Genomic DNA, 19609 nt, shown 5'->3' on the forward strand with positions numbered 1-19609 from the left:
ACAGTTCAGGGAACAGGGACCTCTTGTTTGGACTGAGACACCCCAGCACAGATATAGATGTGGGACTTCAAAAGAATGACTTTGTGAGTCTGCGGTTAGTCTGCTGTGTCAGTAAACACAGCACATGGCTGGCCTGTTCCCTGATGCGCTTAAAGTAGTCAATAAACAAATTGGGCAGCAAAAGGTCACTTTTTAATGTCTTCCTAACATTGCTTCGGTAGCACTGTAAAATGTTGATGTCATAATATTAACAGATTTTTACAATAACTTAAAAGGATAGTCCACCCAAAAATTAAAATATGCTTAAAAACTATTCACCCTCAGGCTGTCTAGTTTTTTCAGTAGAGCATAGAAATATATTTTTTAACTGATGTAGTGGTACTTGGTGATTTAGAAAATGAAATCAACAGCTTCTTGCTCTTTAAGAGACAAATAAATAAATACATATACAGGCAAAACAAAATGAATACCTGTGTCGACACACTGAAATCTATGCAAAAAAAAAAAATAATAATAAAAACTTCACCAGCCTCAACTAATGGTTCTTAGCTTATTCATGACAACCTGGATCACAATTATTTTGTTTCATAATGATTTATACATAGACGCAAAATCGCATGTGAGTCTGGAGCTGTTTATTTACACTATGCAAGATAAGGTAACTCCAACCATTTGAGGAAACCGATTGTAACAAACCATTTAAGTTCAATAACTAATCCTAATGAGTACTGCGAACTTAATCCATTTGAGTAAATGAAGGAATTTGAGCACAGTAAAACCAAATAAATGAAGAGAACTCAAACCAACTGAGTACTGTAAAACCCATTAAGTTAAGGCAACTCAAACCGTTTGAAGAAACCGATTGCTACAAACTATTTGAGTTACAAAACTAATCTATACACTGTAAATTCTAACATGTTCAGTTTACTTAAAAAAAGTTTGGAAACCGATTGCCTTATTTTTGCAATATAAACTTACAAGGAAATCTTAAGTTAAGTTTAATTATTGCCTTGAAGTAAGAAAACTAAAACTTATAAAGTAAACTAACTGTTAAAAATTAAGTAAGTTTAATAGAAAATTCTAGTTAACATACTTGTCATTATTTAGTAATCTTACTTAGGGTTTTATAGTAAGATTACTTTAATAACTCTATTTAACTAATACTGTTCTACCATGTTCAGTTAACATCTTGAATGCTAGTAGTCTCAACATTGTTTTAATCCACCATTTTAAGTAATGTCAACTAAAGAAACTACGTGCAATCAGTTTCCACATTTTCTTCAATTAAACTGAACATAAAATATGTAGTTCAACCTACAAGTAATGACATTATACAGGTCTTAAATGTAAACATTTTATTTGACAAAATTAGCAGAATTTCACAATACACTTGTGATATTTTAGTATCACAATACACTTGTACACAATACAGTTTTGTAAAAACCTGTTGTAAAGTGCTGTAATATACTGTAAACAGCAATACAGACAAAAAATATAATAAACATGTTCAACCCTAAAACACAAGTTTTCGAAAAGGTTTGAAAATCTATCAAAAAAACTTTAAATACTTGACACTTGGAAAAAAGATACTTGAATTAGTGTAATTAAACATGCCATTGCACCAGCACCTTAAACATGGCAGCATATAGACACTCACAGAGGAACAGATATTAAGCTTTAAAGCTAATTTGTTAGACTGTGTAGTTTAGATTTTCCTACAGAAAATATCACATTAGTGTGGTCAAAAGTATTGAGTTTGGTATCAATCAATACTGAAATATTAAAAATATCAATTTTCCACCAGCATTTGAGTGCTACTGAGCTCGTTCTTAAACACCATTGATTGGCCACTGTGTTCACATGCTCAACAGAAATGACTGTGATTGGCTGTGACTGTCATAGGTTTACCATTTTTCACTGAGTCCAAACTAAGTTACACAGACATTGAAGTGTTTCAAAGCCATGTCGATAGCTGATTTGTTTAGAAGCTAACATATAAGCTATCTGGTGATGAATCGACTGATCGACAGTGCTTTGAAGTTATCCAGTGTCTTTGTATCTTTGCACCTGGTGAACAGTGGTGAAGTGTGGTAAAAATATTGACCTTCAAAGCCAATCAGTCATATCTACTGAGCATGTGAACACAATGGCCAATCAGTTCTTGCAATGTTAGTGGGAAATGGATGGACTTTTTTTTTATTTATTTCAGTACCGATTGGTACCAAACTCAATACTTTTGACAACCCTATAAATCACAATACACTTTTTTAGTAAAAAAAAAAAAAAGTGTATTAAACACCAAAATGCTGCAGTCCTAAATGTAACACTGCAAACAGCAACATGTTAAAAAGCAACACTTTGTAATTAAACATGCCATTATACCTGAACCTTTAAACATAAAGCACAGCAGTATATAGACACTCGCCGAATAAAACACATTGAGCTTCCCTCCCAGCAAAAGCAACACACGTTGAACAAATTCAAATGCATTGCTCAAAGTCTTTGGGTAGTCCGAATTCAGTGTGTAAATCAAAGCAAAAAAAGAGACATACTGCATGTGGCAAAGTCCATAACCACTTTTCCTTCCAGTATAAAGGCCCACATTGCATCCATAATGAGGTTCTTTAGACATCTTCACACACGACAGTCAGCAGGCCAACATCTTCTGCACTGAAGTCCGACTCTACAATTACATCCTATGAATAGAGAAAGAAAAATAAGTAAAGTTTGATATTCTAAATGGCACTAATAAAGCCTGTAGTGGCCAGGAGACCAAAAGCAGAGGTGAAAAAAATACAATTCCTTGTGCTTAATTTAGTAACACTTTAGTAGGAACCAATTACCCTATTAACTAGTTGCTTATTAGCATGACTATTTGTGTTTATAGTACATTTTACATTCAAATGCTTCTTATAAGAAGGCCTTGCTATGGTGCTCCTTCTTCAATGTAGACCAACACGATGGATTTGCCTGTACTGCTTCTACTAGGCTTGTCATGATAGTGGAATTTATTACCAATCCATATAGTAATTTTAAAAACATCCATTTCCTGCTAACATTTGAGCATTTTTGAAGGTCATTTCTGTTAAGCATGTGAACAGAATGGCAAAACAGTGCTGTTTAAAAATGTGCTCAAAAGTGCTTAAAATGTTAGCAGGAAATTTGCTGCTTAAAATTGCAGCAGAGATTGGTACCAAATTCCAGTATCTTGAACATGATACTATTCTAAATGAACAATATTTTTTTTAATTAAAGAAACACTGTAATGTACTAAAACAAACTGCAGTAAAAGTACTTTTAAAACATTTTCAAGAAATTAAATGCAAATGTGTGAGAGACCAATTGGTGCTACATAATCAATATAAATATTTTGTAGGGAAAACTTAATAAATTGGGAACCGATTCATGAATGCATTTGGTTTTGCTAGATTAAAGCAGTGAGTCAAGTTTGCATTATTTAGCACACTTTTTAAAAATGTATTAATAACTATTTTTTAATAAGAAAATTGATGTTTTAGTATGGCTTTTAGAACAAGGGTGCAGCCATCTACAATCCCACAGCAGGTGACTTCACAGGGTTGGTTATAATACGGAGCATCTTTGACTTTGTGGCTTTTAACACTATCTTTTTACATCTTAATCCAGCAGGTACTTTCAACTGAAATTATATTTCTCTCAACATATTACATAGGTATTACACTTATTAAGATTTTTTTTTCAAGCTAATCTTCCTCCTTTTCAAAACAAGTGTGTTTAAAAATTAAAGAAATGCATTCATTACTTCACTGGCCTATGAAGCTAACTGACCCTGTGATGGCACAAGCTGCTGTATTTGCAACATAGCAATGCTCTTGCTCCAAAGGCCATAATATAACATCTCTCTTACTTTCAAATACTTACATTAAATGCATTTGTTTTATTTTTATAAAATTGAAAATTTTTATTAATAAGTGAAGTAAACTGGAATGACTGCTTCATTTCCAGTCTAAGAAAGCAGAAACAATAATACTACTTACAAAACACATCCTGAAAATTTCTTTAGACTCATCCCTCTAAAGGACTGAAAGACCCCGGAGAACTGCTGCCAGATGACCTTGAAAAAGTAAAGACAGGTAGACATGCATTATAGCCCAATGAAAACATCAAATGCAGTTTATTGCAATCAAATGCAAATTATGATTCAAAGATGATGTCACAAAAATACCTTTGAATTAACATGTTGAAAATTTCTTCTAGTTTTCTTCTGCAATTTTCTCCTGTTTTTTTTTTTTTTTTTATTTCAATCAAACGAGCAGTGTGTGTCCAATGCAGCGTAGAACTTGGATCTCACATTTCTTCCTGATATTCGATTGAATTCTGCAAAGATCCAATCAAAACATTATTAGTCATTAATAACATTCAAAAACACAAATTCACAAAATCACACAAAGTTTTGAAAAGAAAACAAACCTTCTGCAGCACTTGCATCAGCTGGTGTTTCCTCTATGACTTCATTCTGGATGTCACTGTTGTGCACAAAAACGTAAAGTGTTGTTGACATGGCTAAGCGAAATTCTAAATCAAAAAACAGAAATCAGAAACACATGCAATGATACAATGCAATGCCATTTAGCAACAGATGTTACACTTTAACATGACATAGTTAAATGTTCTTGAATAATAAAAGCTGCCAAATACTCCCGGCGCCTGTCATCAAAAGCATGAGCTATACTTGTCACCAAACAGTAATAAACACAACCCCCGATTAAATATAATCATGGCATTGTTGCTGGTGTGCCTTACTTTTATGCGCATTAAAAGTGGAATAAATATTTGTCTCAATTGATGTCTTTAAAAGGACACTGAACTTTCTGACTAGGGTTGCACGGTTTACCGGTACTATGGTAGTATCGTGATACTATGGCTCCAAGATACTGGCGGTGCCACTGTAGTTTGTAAACGGTAGTATTGTCATTAACAGTCTGCCTACAATACATAATGCTGCATGTGAAAAAGTCACTAAAATACTTACACGATTCAGCAACAATAGATCATTGTATTTTAATAGTCTATGGAGCCTTCTAAGATTGTAAAACTGTAGAATTTGCGCCTTTTATAGTAGCCTATTGCATATTTTGTGATGGTTCATTTTGAATCGGAATTGGTTTATTTCTGTTCCTGTCAATATGATATAATAGCTACAACAACCGTGACAATCTATTAAAAAGAATGACTCATAAAGTGAAATTTTGAATTACTTTGGATTCTTATCCGTTAATAATTGTGAAAAAAGTATGATAGATGAAAAACCCAAAATAGCAACAGGAAACAATTTTTGACCACTTCATATAGCCTAGGTTTGTTGGAAAAATGCTCTTTTCTTTATGTATCTTTATTTTAATGTTTTTTTTTTTTGCTGGAATGAATACATTTTAGGTGATGTGCAAATACTTTTTTCAACAATAAGGGAATTATTTAAATTCAAGTAGGCCTATAATAACATATACAATATATTATTTCTGACATTTTTCTTTATTTCATGGATTTAAGTTATGAATTACAGTATTGCAATACTACTTGGTATCACCATACTTCAGCTGGTATAGTATTGTAACATAAATTAATGGTATCACAACACAACAACCCTATTTCTAACTAGTCCTCAGATGATTATTCAAATGGACAAAATATTCGGACTATTCTTGATCATGCAGTTCTTTGCTGAGAATTTTGTTAAATATACTTTTAATGCATTAAACGATTTAAAATTACCCTGACACTCAGTATGGAGACAAGGTAACGTTAATAGAACAATTCATGAATATGTTCTATGGCTTGTGCGGTATTGTTCAAAAAGTTTTCTTTGATGTGTAAGTGCAAAACTTACATTTCCACTGCATATCAGCTCACAAACTGGTAGTCTGAAATAAAAAATAAATAAAGGGTATAATGATATTACAAACCAAATATGCCACTCACAATACTCTAATGGTGTGCTACATTTAAACAACCTTGTAATTGTTCAAATTTATTTGCCCTAAATTGTTAAAAATTAGTGAAACCTTCTTTAAAAATGCAAACTAACAGGTTTGGCAAAGCCTGTTTCTTTACAGAAAGTTTGCTTATAACAAAGGCTTGTTGATGCCTTTGTGTGATATTGAGCAAACAAAGAGATGTTTCTGTGCTTGGTTGTACGAGTTATACCACTTCATCATTAACGTTATCCATCACACATATTCAGTCGCATCTGTTCAGATTTATTTGTCATTACAGCAATACAAAACACTCTATAACGTAGCGGCAACACTGGAATAAACCTTCAAAACGGCATAAAGAAAAGACAAATAGCATATAAAACAAATAAATGAGTTAATTAAATATCTCTCGCATTTTCATAAGTTTAACTTTAAGTTTCATAAGGATTGTTAGCATAAGCACACTTTAGCATCATGTGTAAATATGTATCTGCCTCATACAGTGACACGAATCGTAATCGCATCGAAATCCTAAATTACCTACGACACTCACGGGTCCATTTTGAGCTGAAACTGCTTTATAATGTTCTAAAAGCCTCGGCGGGTTAAAACTGCTGCTGCCCCGGCGATCATGGAGAAAAAAACGACTGGTCTGGTCATGAGCCGCTCGCTGACGCCGGTGTTACACCGGACCGAATCACAGCTGATCTCCTCACCTGCTTCCTGCAGGTGATCTCATAAAAGTAAATCTTAAAAAAAAAAACACGCATATTTTCGTCACAACAATCGCCACTAAAGTTCAGCGATAACTAACGTTACTGTATTTGTAATGCGGATAAATAGGTTTCGTTTTCTTTTTCAAAAATGTAGACCTACAGCTATGTGTTAACTTTACATCTATTTGAACGGATCATTGCGCGCGCTCTTGCTCTCTCAGTGCATCATTTAAAATGGCGCGGCCCGCTCTTTTAGAGCATAACGCCCACTTTACAAATTACTACTAACTTTACAAATTATTAATAGTTATTAAAAAGGACTAAGCAGCTAAAAATAGCTTATCTAGTAAAGTAGACAGTATTGCAAATAACGTGCAGTGGTCAAAACGTTTAGTCACAACATCATGGGCTATTAATTAGTTCACAAAACAGCAAACAATTTCACAAAGTGCAGGAAATAAACAGATTACTGATACTATACAAATAAAATCAAAGTAGTAATTAAAACGAAAAGTTTACCTTGATTTTACAGCAGTACATCTTCTCAATATGAAATCCTGTCCTTCAATGGCGGTGCTGGGTGGCGGTTGGTTGTGACTCGGGATGGGGGATGGGAAATCACCACCCAGTACGCATGCGTAACAGCATGGCTTAGCTCTTATAAGCAATTTTACTCAAATTACATTAGTTATGGGAACTTTATACCTTACTATGTCAGCAACACTAATGCATTTCTAGTAAACTCAACAATTAGCTTAAAATTAAGTAAACACACTAGAATTTTGATAGTAAGGAATACTATTCGCATTTACAGTGTATGAGTACTGTGAACTTACTCCATTTAAGTTGAGTAAATTGAGTTAAGTAATTAGAACACTGCGTTCAAAACTCTGTTCAGATAAGTAGAATTAACTTTCAGAAAATTTTGAGTTGACTACACTCATTTCATTTGATAAAGTTGACTGTTGGGTGCACTACTTAATTTTATATGGGTTGCAGACAGACAGACAGACAGACAGACAGGCAGGCAGGCAGGCAGGCAGGCAGGCAGACAGACAGACAGACAGACAGACAGACAGGCAGACAGGCAGGCAGACAGACAGACAGACAGACAGACAGACAGACAGACAGACAGACAGATACAGTAGATGTACTATAAAACCCAACAGTCAACTTTATCAAATGAAATAAGCGTAGTTAACTCAAAACTGACAAAGGTTATTCTACTCATTTGAAAAGAGTTTGGCGACCCAGTGGCACAGTAGGTAGTGCTGTCGCCTCACAGCAAGGTCGCTGGTTCTAGCCTCGGCTGGGTCAGTTGGCGTTTCTGTGTGGAGTTTGCATGTTCTCTCTGCGTTTGCATGGGTTTCCTCCGGGTACTCCGGTTTCCCCCACAGTCCAAAGACAAGCGGTACAGGTGAATTGGGTAGGTTAAATTGTCTTGTGTATGAGTGTGAATGAGTGTGTGTGGATGTTTCCCAGAGAAGGTTTGTGACTGGAAGGGCATCCGCTGCGTAAAAACATGCTGGATGAGTTGGCGGTTCATTCTGCTGTGGCGACCCTGGATTAATTAGGGGACTAAGCCGAAAAGAAAATAAATGAATAAATGAAAAGAGTTTTGAACTCAGTGTTGAAGGTAATGAGTTAATTAAATACCTGATTACTTTAACTTAAATGGAGTAAGTTCACAGTACTCATATACAGTACAGTAGATTAGGTTTTTAATGGTTTGTAGCAATCAGTTTCCTAAAACGGTTTGAGTTGTCTTAACTTATTGGGTTTTACAGCACTCAGTTGGTTTGAGTTCTCTTCCTTTATTGAGTTTTACTGTGCTCAAATTCCTTCATTTACTCAAATGGATTAAGTTCACAGTACTCATTTGGATTCGTTTTTGAACTTATGCAATCGGTTGCAATCGGTTTCCTCAAATGGTTTAAGCTACCTGAACTTTTTGGGTTTTACAGTGTATATAGACAATTAAAGTTATAGGCCTAAAGACATTTACGTAAAAATAATTTTAAAGAAATGTAAAAAGTGTGCTTCTTTGGTATATTAACATGTAATAATTACTTTTGAACACTTTCCCCCTTAAACTTCTCTACGAACTTTGAATGTTAGACGCGTTTAAAGTTGCTCCTGTCAAGGTTGTATATATACTCAAAGGAAATGATCGACGCTCTCTTTAATTCGGTCCTAATGAATGAATAAAAGACTCACCTCTCGCTTCACATGACAGCGCCACGATCAAAACACTAAGAAAAGCCAAGCTTCCTCTCTCTGGAAACATTTTATGACCCGCCACTAAAAGAAACCATGAGAATCATAACGATGAATTTTCAGAAATCACATTCACGATCAGAAACAAAACCAAAACTTTTATTAATGATAATGAACAAGTTGTTACTATTAGTCGCGTTGCATTAGGCTTTCGCTTTTTAGCGTAAATGTGGTAAAACAACACCCTGAGGAAAGAAAGAGCTCATCTGTTGAATGCAGGGATCAAGTACTTACACTTTTAGCTACGAATCAAACAGCTTCGAATAGAAAGATAAGACGAACACTCTTGAGCAGCAAGGTCTTCTTTTAAATGTCTTCAGTCTTTTAGTATATTGTCCAGCAGAAGTTTCGTTCAAGAGTAATTAAGTTCCACTCGCCTCTTCTCTTGACATGACCCGTCAGCATCATCCCTGACCGTGGAGAGAACTGAAGACCTACAGCTGTGAATCACAGCAGCGCTGCCGCGAGCAAACAGCTGGAGGAGCCGAGGAGCCGGCAGAACCACAACATCAGCGCCCTCTGTAGGCGGATAGCAGCCATTGTAACTATACTAAAACCTGTAGATAAACCATGATGACCCATGGCAAACAATAAGCATTGCAACAAACGCAACGTAATATAATATAATATAATATAATATAATATAATATAATATAATATAATATAATATAATATAATATAATATAATATAATATAATATAATATAAATAAAGATGTTTTAAAGAAAGCTAAAAATAAATGTATGAATGGAAACCAGTAACCATTGACTTCCATAGTATTTGTTTTCCTACCATGGAGTAGTCTTTTCAAAGTACTATCTGCTATGATTTTTTAGTCACACTTGTTGCATTTTAAACATTGCACCAAAAAAGTTCAGCCTAAGTATTTAATGGTTAACATAATTCATAGTTTTCACATGATTTTCGGGCAACAATTAAATAACTGCTATAAAGATATTTTAAGATCCCATTTGCTTCAAGCCACAAATATTTAGATCATATATAAATATATAACTTTTTATGAGTAAAAATACCTTTTAAAAGTAGTCAGTAGTGAGTATTATGCTGTAAAAAGTTGATGCATTTACATGTAATTTGTGAAAGTGTGTAAATGTAACATTCTGTAGTGCATTTAGTTATTGCCCAGCAGGCACACAACCGCTTGAGACATTAATATTAGGTTAGATTTAGGATGTGGTGTCAGGTGACCAACATTCAATGTCTAGCCAGCATTCAAGGACAATCTTACTCTGATGTCCAATAACGACATCAAATGACGCTGACATTTGACTAATTTTAGGTTGTGTTGGAAAGTGACCAAAATCCAACTTTGTGCCAACATTTAAAACCAACGTCATATTGAAGTCAGATACTAAGATTTATTCGTCAGGTACAGCAACCAAAATGATCTAATAGACATCATATTGGTAACATCCACACAACATTAAGCTGTAACATCATTAGACATTGATATTTGGTTGATTTTAGGTTGGACGTTGCACACTTACATATCCCTGACGTTGGGTTCTGACACCAACTCGATTTTCATTTCCAAAACAAAACGAAACATCCCCACGACATTAGGGTACAACGTCAATCTGACGTCATGTTGAAGTCTTGCACCTGCTGGGTGTTTAAGGCCATTTCGTCATCATACAGTAGATCCGTCATCTCATCAGTAGGGCCAGACAGAATCTGCAGACATTTTTTGCTATTTCTGCAGTAAAAAGTCTGTGGATTTATGCGGAATGATTTTAGGAATATCATAACTAAAGACTTAATGTATGAAATAACAAAATAATACATTTTTAACTTTAATTCAATGTTTACAATGCAAATCCAATTAGTCCACTTATTTGGTAAACAAAGCAAGTCTGTCATAAAAACTATACACACACTCACACGCACACACGCACACGCGCACACACACACACGCGCGCACACACACACACACACACACACACACACACACACACACACACACACACACACACACACACACACACACACACACACACACACACACACACACACACACAGTTAAAGTCAGAATTATTAGCCCCCCTGAATCATTAGACCCCTGTTTATTTTTTCCCCAATTACTGATTTTTTTCAACACATTTCTAAACATAATAGTTTTATTAACTCATTTCCAATAACTGATTTATTTTATCTTGGCCATGATGACAGTAAATAATAATTGTAGATATTCTTCAAGACACTTCTATACACCTTAAAGTGACATTTAAAGGCTTAACTAGGTTAATTAGGTTAACTTGGCAGGTTAGGGTAATTAGGCAAGTTATTGTATAGCAATGATTTGTTCTGTAGATAGTCGGGAAAAAAATAGCTTAAAGGGGCTAATAATTTTGTCCTTAAAATGGTGTTAAAAAATTAAAAAATGCTTTTATTCCAGCCAAAATAAAACAAATAAGACTTTCTCCAGAAGAAAAAAATATTATCAGACATACTTTGACAATTTTCTTGCTCTTGCTCTTACTTCATTTGGGAAATATTTAAAAAAGAATAATAAAATCAAAGGAGGGCTAATAATTCTAACTTCAACTTAGTCTCTTTATTAATCAGTAGTCGCCACAGAGGAAAATGAACCACACCAACTTATTCAGCATATGTTTTACGAAGCCGATGCCCTTTCCTACGCGAGCACAGGGAGAGCATGCAAACTCCACATAAAAATGCCTACCTGAACCAGCGACCTAAATATATTTACAGGTAAACCAGTATATTTACATGTAAACAAGTATGATCGAAAGAGGTTCATTAGATTTTTATTTTATATATCTGACTTTAAATACTCTCATATCTGTTCAGACTTAACCTCTGTGCTCCTGTCCCAAATGGCAACACTTTATTTCTCAGTCCATACTTTCATGACTTTCCTGATGTCAGAGGTCATCTTTGAAGTGGGCATTACAATCATTTAGCACACATTAAGTGGGCACACATGAGCACCCTTTTGAAAGCTAAAATAACGAGCGTCTTGAGGTATCGTGAACTTAAAAGACACTCACAAAGTGGTTATTGTAAGTCCTCAAGGCTGCAAAGTGTTCATCAATTGAGTCATTCGGGACAGGTCTCGTCTCACCTTTCAAGTATACTCTCAGGCAGAACAGCTTTCAGCCACTAGATGGTAGTCTAAGTACACTCAATCGCTCCATAAGAATTTAGAATTCCCTTCCAATAATAAAAAAAGACATTTCAAGCATCAAAACAGCAAATCTATAATACAGCATTATTTTTAAGTAGCTGCATTTTTGAGCAGAAAATAAATATTATTATACAATTTTAGTATATGTACTAAAAACATACTAAAGACATAAATATGTCAAAATGTGTAACAACAGTTTATGTTAAAAAAAACAACAACCTTGTGTTAAAATTAATTGGAAAAGAGCCTGGTTAACGCTCTTTAAATATACTTTTAATAATAAAATAAAAAAATTAATAAAAAAAACTAAATACAATTTACCCAGTAAAATCGTTATTATCAAAGTACATTGAAATGAAGAATATCTGTGGTTTCTGCATTGTGGATAAAGAGAGCCTTTGTCATTTATTTTTTGAATGCAACGTGGTAAACAATTTCTGGTAGGATCTAGCCAAATACATTTTTAAAAAAGACAAAACAAACAAATGCAAAAACAAACAAACAAACAAATAAATAAAAAAAAATAATAAAAACCTTGTCACCCATATTTAGATCAAAATCTTTTGACTACATAGTAAAAGACCCTATTTATCACAGGGCAGCTCCAAAAGAAAATGTGTGTGTGTATATATATATATATATATATATATATATATATATATATATATATATATATATATATATATATTAATTGCCCTTTTAAATTTGTACATAATATCACTATGTTAGGTTGAGTGCATTTGTTTTTCAACAATATAGTTTTGGATATTTAGAAGCAGATTTGTATTTGTGATCACAGACCTTTTCATATATTTTAATAACTGGTCAGAGTGCAAGTATGTTGTATCATTTTATAATAAATATAGATTTTAATAGTGTTTGATTTAATATTTGCATTATACTTACAAGATTATCTATATACTAGTTTTCTCAGTGCATATATGGAAACACATATGGAAAATTGCTAATTTACAGATACCTTTTTTTCTGAATTCTAACCTGTATGGCTTTCTTTTAAACACAAAAGCAAATATAGAATGTTGGTAGCTAAATTGTTTTGGTGACCTCTGACTTTTATTGCCCTTCTACTTCTTCTACTGCCCTTTTAGAGCCTTGGCCTCTTTAACCCCTTCCCTCCAACCTTCCCAATACAATACTAGATTTCCACAAGGTCACACTCCTATGAAACCTAGATCTTCTAACCACCTCTTTCGTCACCTGCCAGGACGTCTCATTCCTTCCAGCTTTAGCTTATACACATTCTTAATAGCTCTCTGTTCGGGCAATCTCTCTAAGTGGCTCAGCCATTTTAACTGGTTTCTCTTTATTTCTGTGACCAGGCTTGGCCCACTATACAGGTCTGCCACTTCTGCATTAATCCCTATCTACCATTCACCTTGGTCACAAACTGCTCCATAGATCCTCCTCAAGATCTTTCTGTTAAACTTTCATTGCACTACACCACATATACAGTATATGTTTATTCATTCATTTTTATTCAGCTTATTCCCTTAATTCATCCCATTTATTCACAGCGGAATGAACTGCCAACTTATCCAGCATATGTTTTTCATTGCGGATGCCCTTCCAGCTGCAACCCAGTACTGGGAAACATCCATACACACTCATTCGCACACTATGGCCAATTTAGCTCATTCAATTCACCTATAGCGCATGTCTTCATGCAAACTCCATATAGATATGCCAACTGACTCAACCGAGACTTGAACCAGCAACCATCCTGCTGTGATGCGACTTTATTTTTTTATCCCTATCCTTCTTTAAATTAGATTTGTGTATGTTTTCAGCTTGCCACAACTGCGGCTGACCTTTGAACAACTGTTATGTTCTTCTGGTTTACTCCATTTCTATCTCCATAGCTGTGCAGTTCGATGTCGCTGCAACCTCTTCATGAATCAAAAATGAGCTTCTGTGGTGCGCAGAAGCTCCTGGAGGGGCTTATGCTCTCCTCTCCTCCTTCCCATCCACACGATGCGGATTCCCAGAGCGATCTGGCGCTGGATGAGAAACCTCACATAGGTCTCCCACCACCCCCGTGGCCCCCTGGCAGTCGTGTTTAGATATCTGGGATGAAGACGTCCTCAGCATCCGCCCACTCTGGAGTCTGATGGTGGGAGGTGATTTAACAGTGCTCTGTAGCCATAGGAGAGTCTGGCTCATTTCCTCTCTGGTCTCATGCAGTTTTCTCCTCTTGTTTTTTTGGATCACCCAAAAGTTGCGTTTAGAGTTTTACAACTCTTAGGAAGCACTTGCAGAGCTCAGCACGGAGTTTTGTCTTGTGGTGTAGAGATGAGGATAGGAACATGTTGCGGAATGCGTTATGGGAAATTGAGAAACAGCAGCCTGGATCTCATTGGTCTCTATAGGCTTATTGCATCATATACACACTGATTTGAAATAAACTGTAAGCCCTCTTCATGAATAAAGAAGAAAATCATATATGGAAATGTTTTCTTGCAGCAGCTTGTTGATGCTCTGTCAATTACAAATAAGCTTGTTCAGTTGTTTATTTCACTCCCTCTGCATCTGCACTCTGATTCTTTAGTTAGAATATTTTCGGATATCTAAAGATATTTACAGATTAGTCGATTTTTATACTGAGTGTTTGTAAGATGTATTTCCAAAAGGTTTTACTAAGGAGTTGGCTTTTTCTTTTGATTTGCAACGGTTTACATTGTGCACTGCTCAATGTGTCATAAAACATGGCCAAAATAAGGCTCATTCTGACAATGTAGCCCTATGTATGTTTCTGGAGATCGCAAATTATGTTGCCAGAAGTATGTATGGTTGCAAAAAAATTCAAAACGTATGCTAAGGGGCGGCATGACGCCGTTCTTTTGCATACTTACCAGCTGACCGCTTGCCTGTATATAGACAGCATTAATGCTGTTACCAGTTTGTCCGGTAGTTTGCCATGTACGAAGATGTACTTGAGATGCAGAGAGTTCTGGTTTGAGTCTGGTGAGGAACAGTTCCAGAAAGCGGGTAAGACAAAAACAGAATCCAAAAAAAAAAATAAACAAGTAAATAACAGGGTGAGAATGTGGTAAAATCTGAAAACGTGATAAAAATCAGCGAGGGCTTTTGTTTTTCTAAATTGCTTTTTAAATTGTTGGTTGGGTTTAGGGAAGTGGTTGGGCGGGTCAACATTTTGAAAACACTATTGGTTGTGGCGGATGGGGGAGGGAAGAGAGGACTTCTAAATAGCAAAGAATTCTGGTCCAGGTTTGACATAAAGCTGTCACAGCAGGCATTCATCCGGCTTTGGTATACAGCGTGAGGGCCAAACATGGCCAAGGTTTGGGAGAGGTGGCAACATATTTAAGTCAGCACAGAAGACGGATGTCAACTGAAGTATTTGGCCCAGATGTTAAAAAATTTTATGTTGGCCACGTAAGTTTGGTCTATCTGGACCCACTTTTAATATACATTTGAATTATTATTTTTCAGAGTAAATAAATATGTCAATACATTTCTATCTTCCTGTTTGCATCTTTAATGGCTTCATTTAATCTAGAATTTCCTGTATGTTGCAAAATAACTGAATTTAACCCACATTACATATATTTCATTAACCAAATTTTTATTTTACAAATTATTAGCCATAATATGTTACTTAAAATAGTTTTTAAATAAGAAATTTATTATTCATTCATTCATTTTCTTGTCGGCTTAGTCCCTTTATTAATCTGGGGTCGCCACAGCGGAATGAACCACCAATTTATCCAGCAAGTTTTTACGCAGCGGATGCCCTTCCAGCCGCAACAAATCTCTGGGAAACATCCACTCATACACACACACACTCATACACCACGGACAATTTAGCATACCCAATTCACCTGTACCACATGTCTTTGGACTGTGGGGGAAACCGGAGGAGCACCCGGAGGAAACCCACGCGAACGCAGAGAGAACATGCAAACTCCACACAGAAACGCCAACTGAGCCGAGGATCGAACCAGCGACCCAGTGAACTTCTTGCTGTGAGGCGAACGTGCTACCCACTGCGTCGCCAGAAATGTATTATTTATAAGATATTTTATTATTCATTAATATTTTTCTGATTTTATCATTTCATGCACAAGCACACATTGAATTGTTCTGCTTTAAAATGAAAAACAAAAAACAAATCAATCATTGATTTTCATCAATTTCATTGGAGTTGTGACACACCAAATCTGGTTTCCAGAAAATGGCCAAATATGGCCCAGTTCAGGCCCAGTTATAGGTTAATAACTTGGCTGAGACTTGACCCAGAAAAGGTCCATGTTTGGCCCTTACCTGGAAGCCAGACATTGTCAAGTCATGTACCGTAATTCACTGCGGTATGTGGGCCAAGCAAAAGCTGATTGCATGGGCAAGAGCTGGGCCAGAGAAATTTTGCTATGTGGGTTGTTAATGAGAAGCGAGTAAATAGAGGGAAGGTAGCTGGGTGGATTCGAGAGAAATTAACAGTGGTAGAGGGCTGGTCTGCCTAAAATTAGTTTAGGGATTGGATAAGGAGGTTAAGTGAGGCGTGGTCCCACTTCTGAACTTTGGTTTACAAGTTAATTCCATTCATGAACATTTTTGCAATATTCTTGAACATGTTCAATACATTATTAACATTAATAATTGTTTTAGGGTGACACAGTTGTCTCACAGCAAAAAGGTTGCTGTTTCAAGTCCCGGCTGGGTCAGTCAGCATTTCTGTGTGGAGTTTGCATGTTCTCCCTGTGTTTGTGTGGGTTTCATCTGGGTGCTCCAGTTTCTCCCAAAGTCCAAAGACATGAAGTATACTGTTGGTGAATTGAATAAACTAAATTGACTGTAGAGTATGTGTGCGTGTGTGTGTGAATGCGAGAGTGTGTAGATGTTTCCCAGTACTGGGTTAGGCATTCGCGGTGTAAAACATATGCTGGATAAGTTGGTGGTTTATCCCGCAGTGTTGACCACTTATAAGTAAGGAACTGAGCCAAATGAAAATGAATGAATGAATGAATGATAGTTTTAGTTGAAGCACTATTTGTAAGGATTGTCTCTTTGTGGCTGTTTGTAAAGCATACAGTGCCATCTAGTGGTAAAAACTATGCTCAGAATCGATTGAAGAGAAAATAACAATAATCAGAAAACTTTTGAATCGATGTAGAACCATTTCTCAATACACAGTGCATCGATTTATTGTCGCAGCCCAACAAAAATGGCTTGTTTTTGCTCACACCTAATTTTGGCAAACTTGACAAGCTCTAAATTACAAGTGACTTATTTTGAGCTCAAACTTCACAGACACGTTTTAGTGACACCAGAGATTTATTTTACATCTCATGAGCAGGGCATAATATCTCCCCTTTAAACTTCATTTCAGAGTTAACACAAATCACACAAGACTAGACGCTCACTGAAAGGAATTGTCTTCTCTCCTGACATGTTCGATTGAAACCCTGTGGCAACACAGCATACAGACAGGCTGAAAAGAAGATGTCAAAACTACTAGCTGCAACACAATCGCTTGAGCTGTTCGATAGCATTTAAAGGCTTGGGTTTGATTGCAGACCGATCCAAATTGTCACAGTCTTGGTAAATATTGACAGTGTTCACACTAAGACCACCTGAGAGAAGCTTGGATTGCAACAGTCGAAAACCACAAGACAAAAGCATCTTTCTAGAGGAGCTAATGTTGTGTAATGTAGAGACGACTGTGTTGGTGACAGGAGCCGCTGCCACTTTTCAAAGTGCACAACTGATTGATGGCATGAAATCTGTTCCACGATGACGCGTGAAGCGGTTAAAAGAAATAAAGCGTGAAAAGCATCTAAGCATCAAGTCTCTCGGCTTCAGCTACTAAAGAAGAGAGGGAACGCAGGGTAAATCAGGTTAAGATATTTGAAGTGCAGATAAGAGGGACTTGAAGATCGAAATCTCGGCAGTGTGTGTGTCTGTGCATGTTTAAAAGGAAAGTCCAGACAGATGGAAAAACCTCTAATCTAATACACCGTTCACCATGTAAACCAAATCAACACATGATGTCTGATGCTTCTCTTTGTGCTGCGGTACTTTTGTTCGGCTGGCTTTTGTTTCATTTTGCAAATTAAAATCATGTTTGAATTGAAAAACCCAAAGTAAAGTTAGAAGTGTGTTAGATTATAGAGTGTTTTCATAAGGAATCATTTTATGAAACAGTCATAACATTGTTTTTGAACATGTCTAAATGTATATACACTAACCTGCCAGTTTATTAGGTGCAGCTTGCTAGTATCGGGTTGGACCTGCTTTTGCCTTCAGAACTGCCTTAATCCTTTGTGCCATAGATTCAAGAAGGTGCTGGAAATATTCATCAGAGACTTTGGTCCATGTTGACATGACAGTATCATGCAGTTGCTGCAGGTTTGTCAGCTGCACATCCATGATGCGAATCTCCCAGTCCACCACATCCCAAAGGTGCTCTATTGGATTGAAATATGGTGACTGTGGAGGCCATTTGAACTTATCGTCATGTTCAAAAAAACCAGTCTGATGATTTGTGCTTTATGACATGGTGCTTTATCCTGCTGGAAGTAGCCATCAGAAGATGCATACACTGTGGTCATTAAGGGATGGACATGGTCACCAACAATCCTCCAACAATAGGTAGGCTGTGGCGTTAACACAATGGTCAATTAATACTAATGGGTCCAAAGTGGGCCAAGAAAATATCCCCCACACCATTACATCACCACCAGCAGCCCGAACTGTTTATACAAGGCAGGATGGATCCGTGCTTTCATGTTGATGACTCTACCGTCCGAATGTTAAAGCAGAAACCGAGACTCATCAGACCAGGCAATGTTTTTCCAATCATCTGTTGTCCAATTTTGGTGAGCCTGTGTGAACTGTAGCCTTAGTTTCCTGTTCTTAGCTGACAGGAGCGGCACCCGGTGTGGTCTTCTGCTGCTGTAGCCCATCCGATTCAAGGTTCGACTTGTTGTGTGTTGAGAGATGCTCTTCTGCAGACCTCAGTTGTAACGAGTGGTTATTTGAGTTACTGTTGCCTTTCTATTAGCTCAGACCAGTCTGGCCATTCTCCTTTGACCTCTGGCATCAACAAGGCCTTTGCATCCACATCTGCTGCTCACTGAATATTTTATTTTTTTGGACCCTTTTCTGTAAACCCTAGAGATGGTTGTGCGTGAAAATCCCAGTAGATCAGCTGTTTCAGAAATACTCAGACCAGCCCGTCTCGCACCAATAACCATGCCACATTCAAAGTAACTTAAATCACCTTTCTTAAATGCTTGGTTTGGATTATTGACAGGCGAAGAATGTAAATGTACCCAAATTTGCCCAAGACCAGATGTAAGACCAATGTTGATGAATAAGAAGCTTGATTTTGAAAAAGCACTGATGTTGATGATAAGAAGCTTGATTTTCTTTCTCTGAAAGCATTTGAGAGTCTCCTTGGTTGTGTTTTGGATCATTGTCTTGTTAAAATGTCCACCCTGGTTTTATCTCCCTCAT

General features: G+C 36.3%; 1 protein-coding gene and 2 long non-coding RNA genes across 11 annotated transcripts in view; 1 reads left to right on the plus strand and 2 right to left on the minus strand.

Moving 5' to 3' along the window:
- LOC141377590 (uncharacterized) overlaps positions 1-2269 on the plus strand; it is a 165569-nt gene extending 163300 nt beyond the window's left edge. The window contains exon 3 of the long non-coding RNA XR_012389964.1: positions 882-2269. This is a non-coding gene — a long non-coding RNA (uncharacterized lncRNA). The remainder of the gene's footprint in view (positions 1-881) is intronic.
- Positions 1-19609, minus strand: part of fgfrl1b (fibroblast growth factor receptor like 1b) — a 515733-nt gene that overhangs the window by 75295 nt on the left and 420829 nt on the right. Inside the window, exons 1-2 of one of the 4 annotated variants that reach the window (XM_073921386.1) lie at positions 9182-9375; positions 8888-8971 (exon numbers count right to left, since the gene is read on the minus strand). The exons of 2 other annotated variants lie outside the window; for them this stretch is intronic. In XM_073921386.1, the coding sequence (XP_073777487.1) occupies positions 8888-8957 (70 nt within the window). In that variant the 5' untranslated portion in view covers positions 8958-8971; positions 9182-9375. 4 annotated transcript variants of the gene reach the window in all.
- LOC137490503 (uncharacterized) lies at positions 1341-7239 on the minus strand. 6 transcript variants are annotated; one of them, XR_011010039.2, is made up of 6 exons: positions 7190-7239; positions 5867-5900; positions 4450-4505; positions 4205-4356; positions 4017-4093; positions 1341-2696 (listed from the first exon to the last, which is right to left on the minus strand). It is a non-coding gene; the product is annotated as an uncharacterized lncRNA (long non-coding RNA). The 6 variants fall into 6 exon arrangements; XR_012389950.1 differs by having other exon boundaries at positions 4450-4554; XR_012389949.1 differs by lacking the exon at positions 7190-7239 and adding an exon at positions 6508-6632.

The sequence above is a fragment of the Danio rerio genome, chromosome 14 (genome assembly GCF_049306965.1).
Source record: "Danio rerio strain Tuebingen ecotype United States chromosome 14, GRCz12tu, whole genome shotgun sequence".
NCBI lineage: Eukaryota > Metazoa > Chordata > Actinopteri > Cypriniformes > Danionidae > Danio > Danio rerio.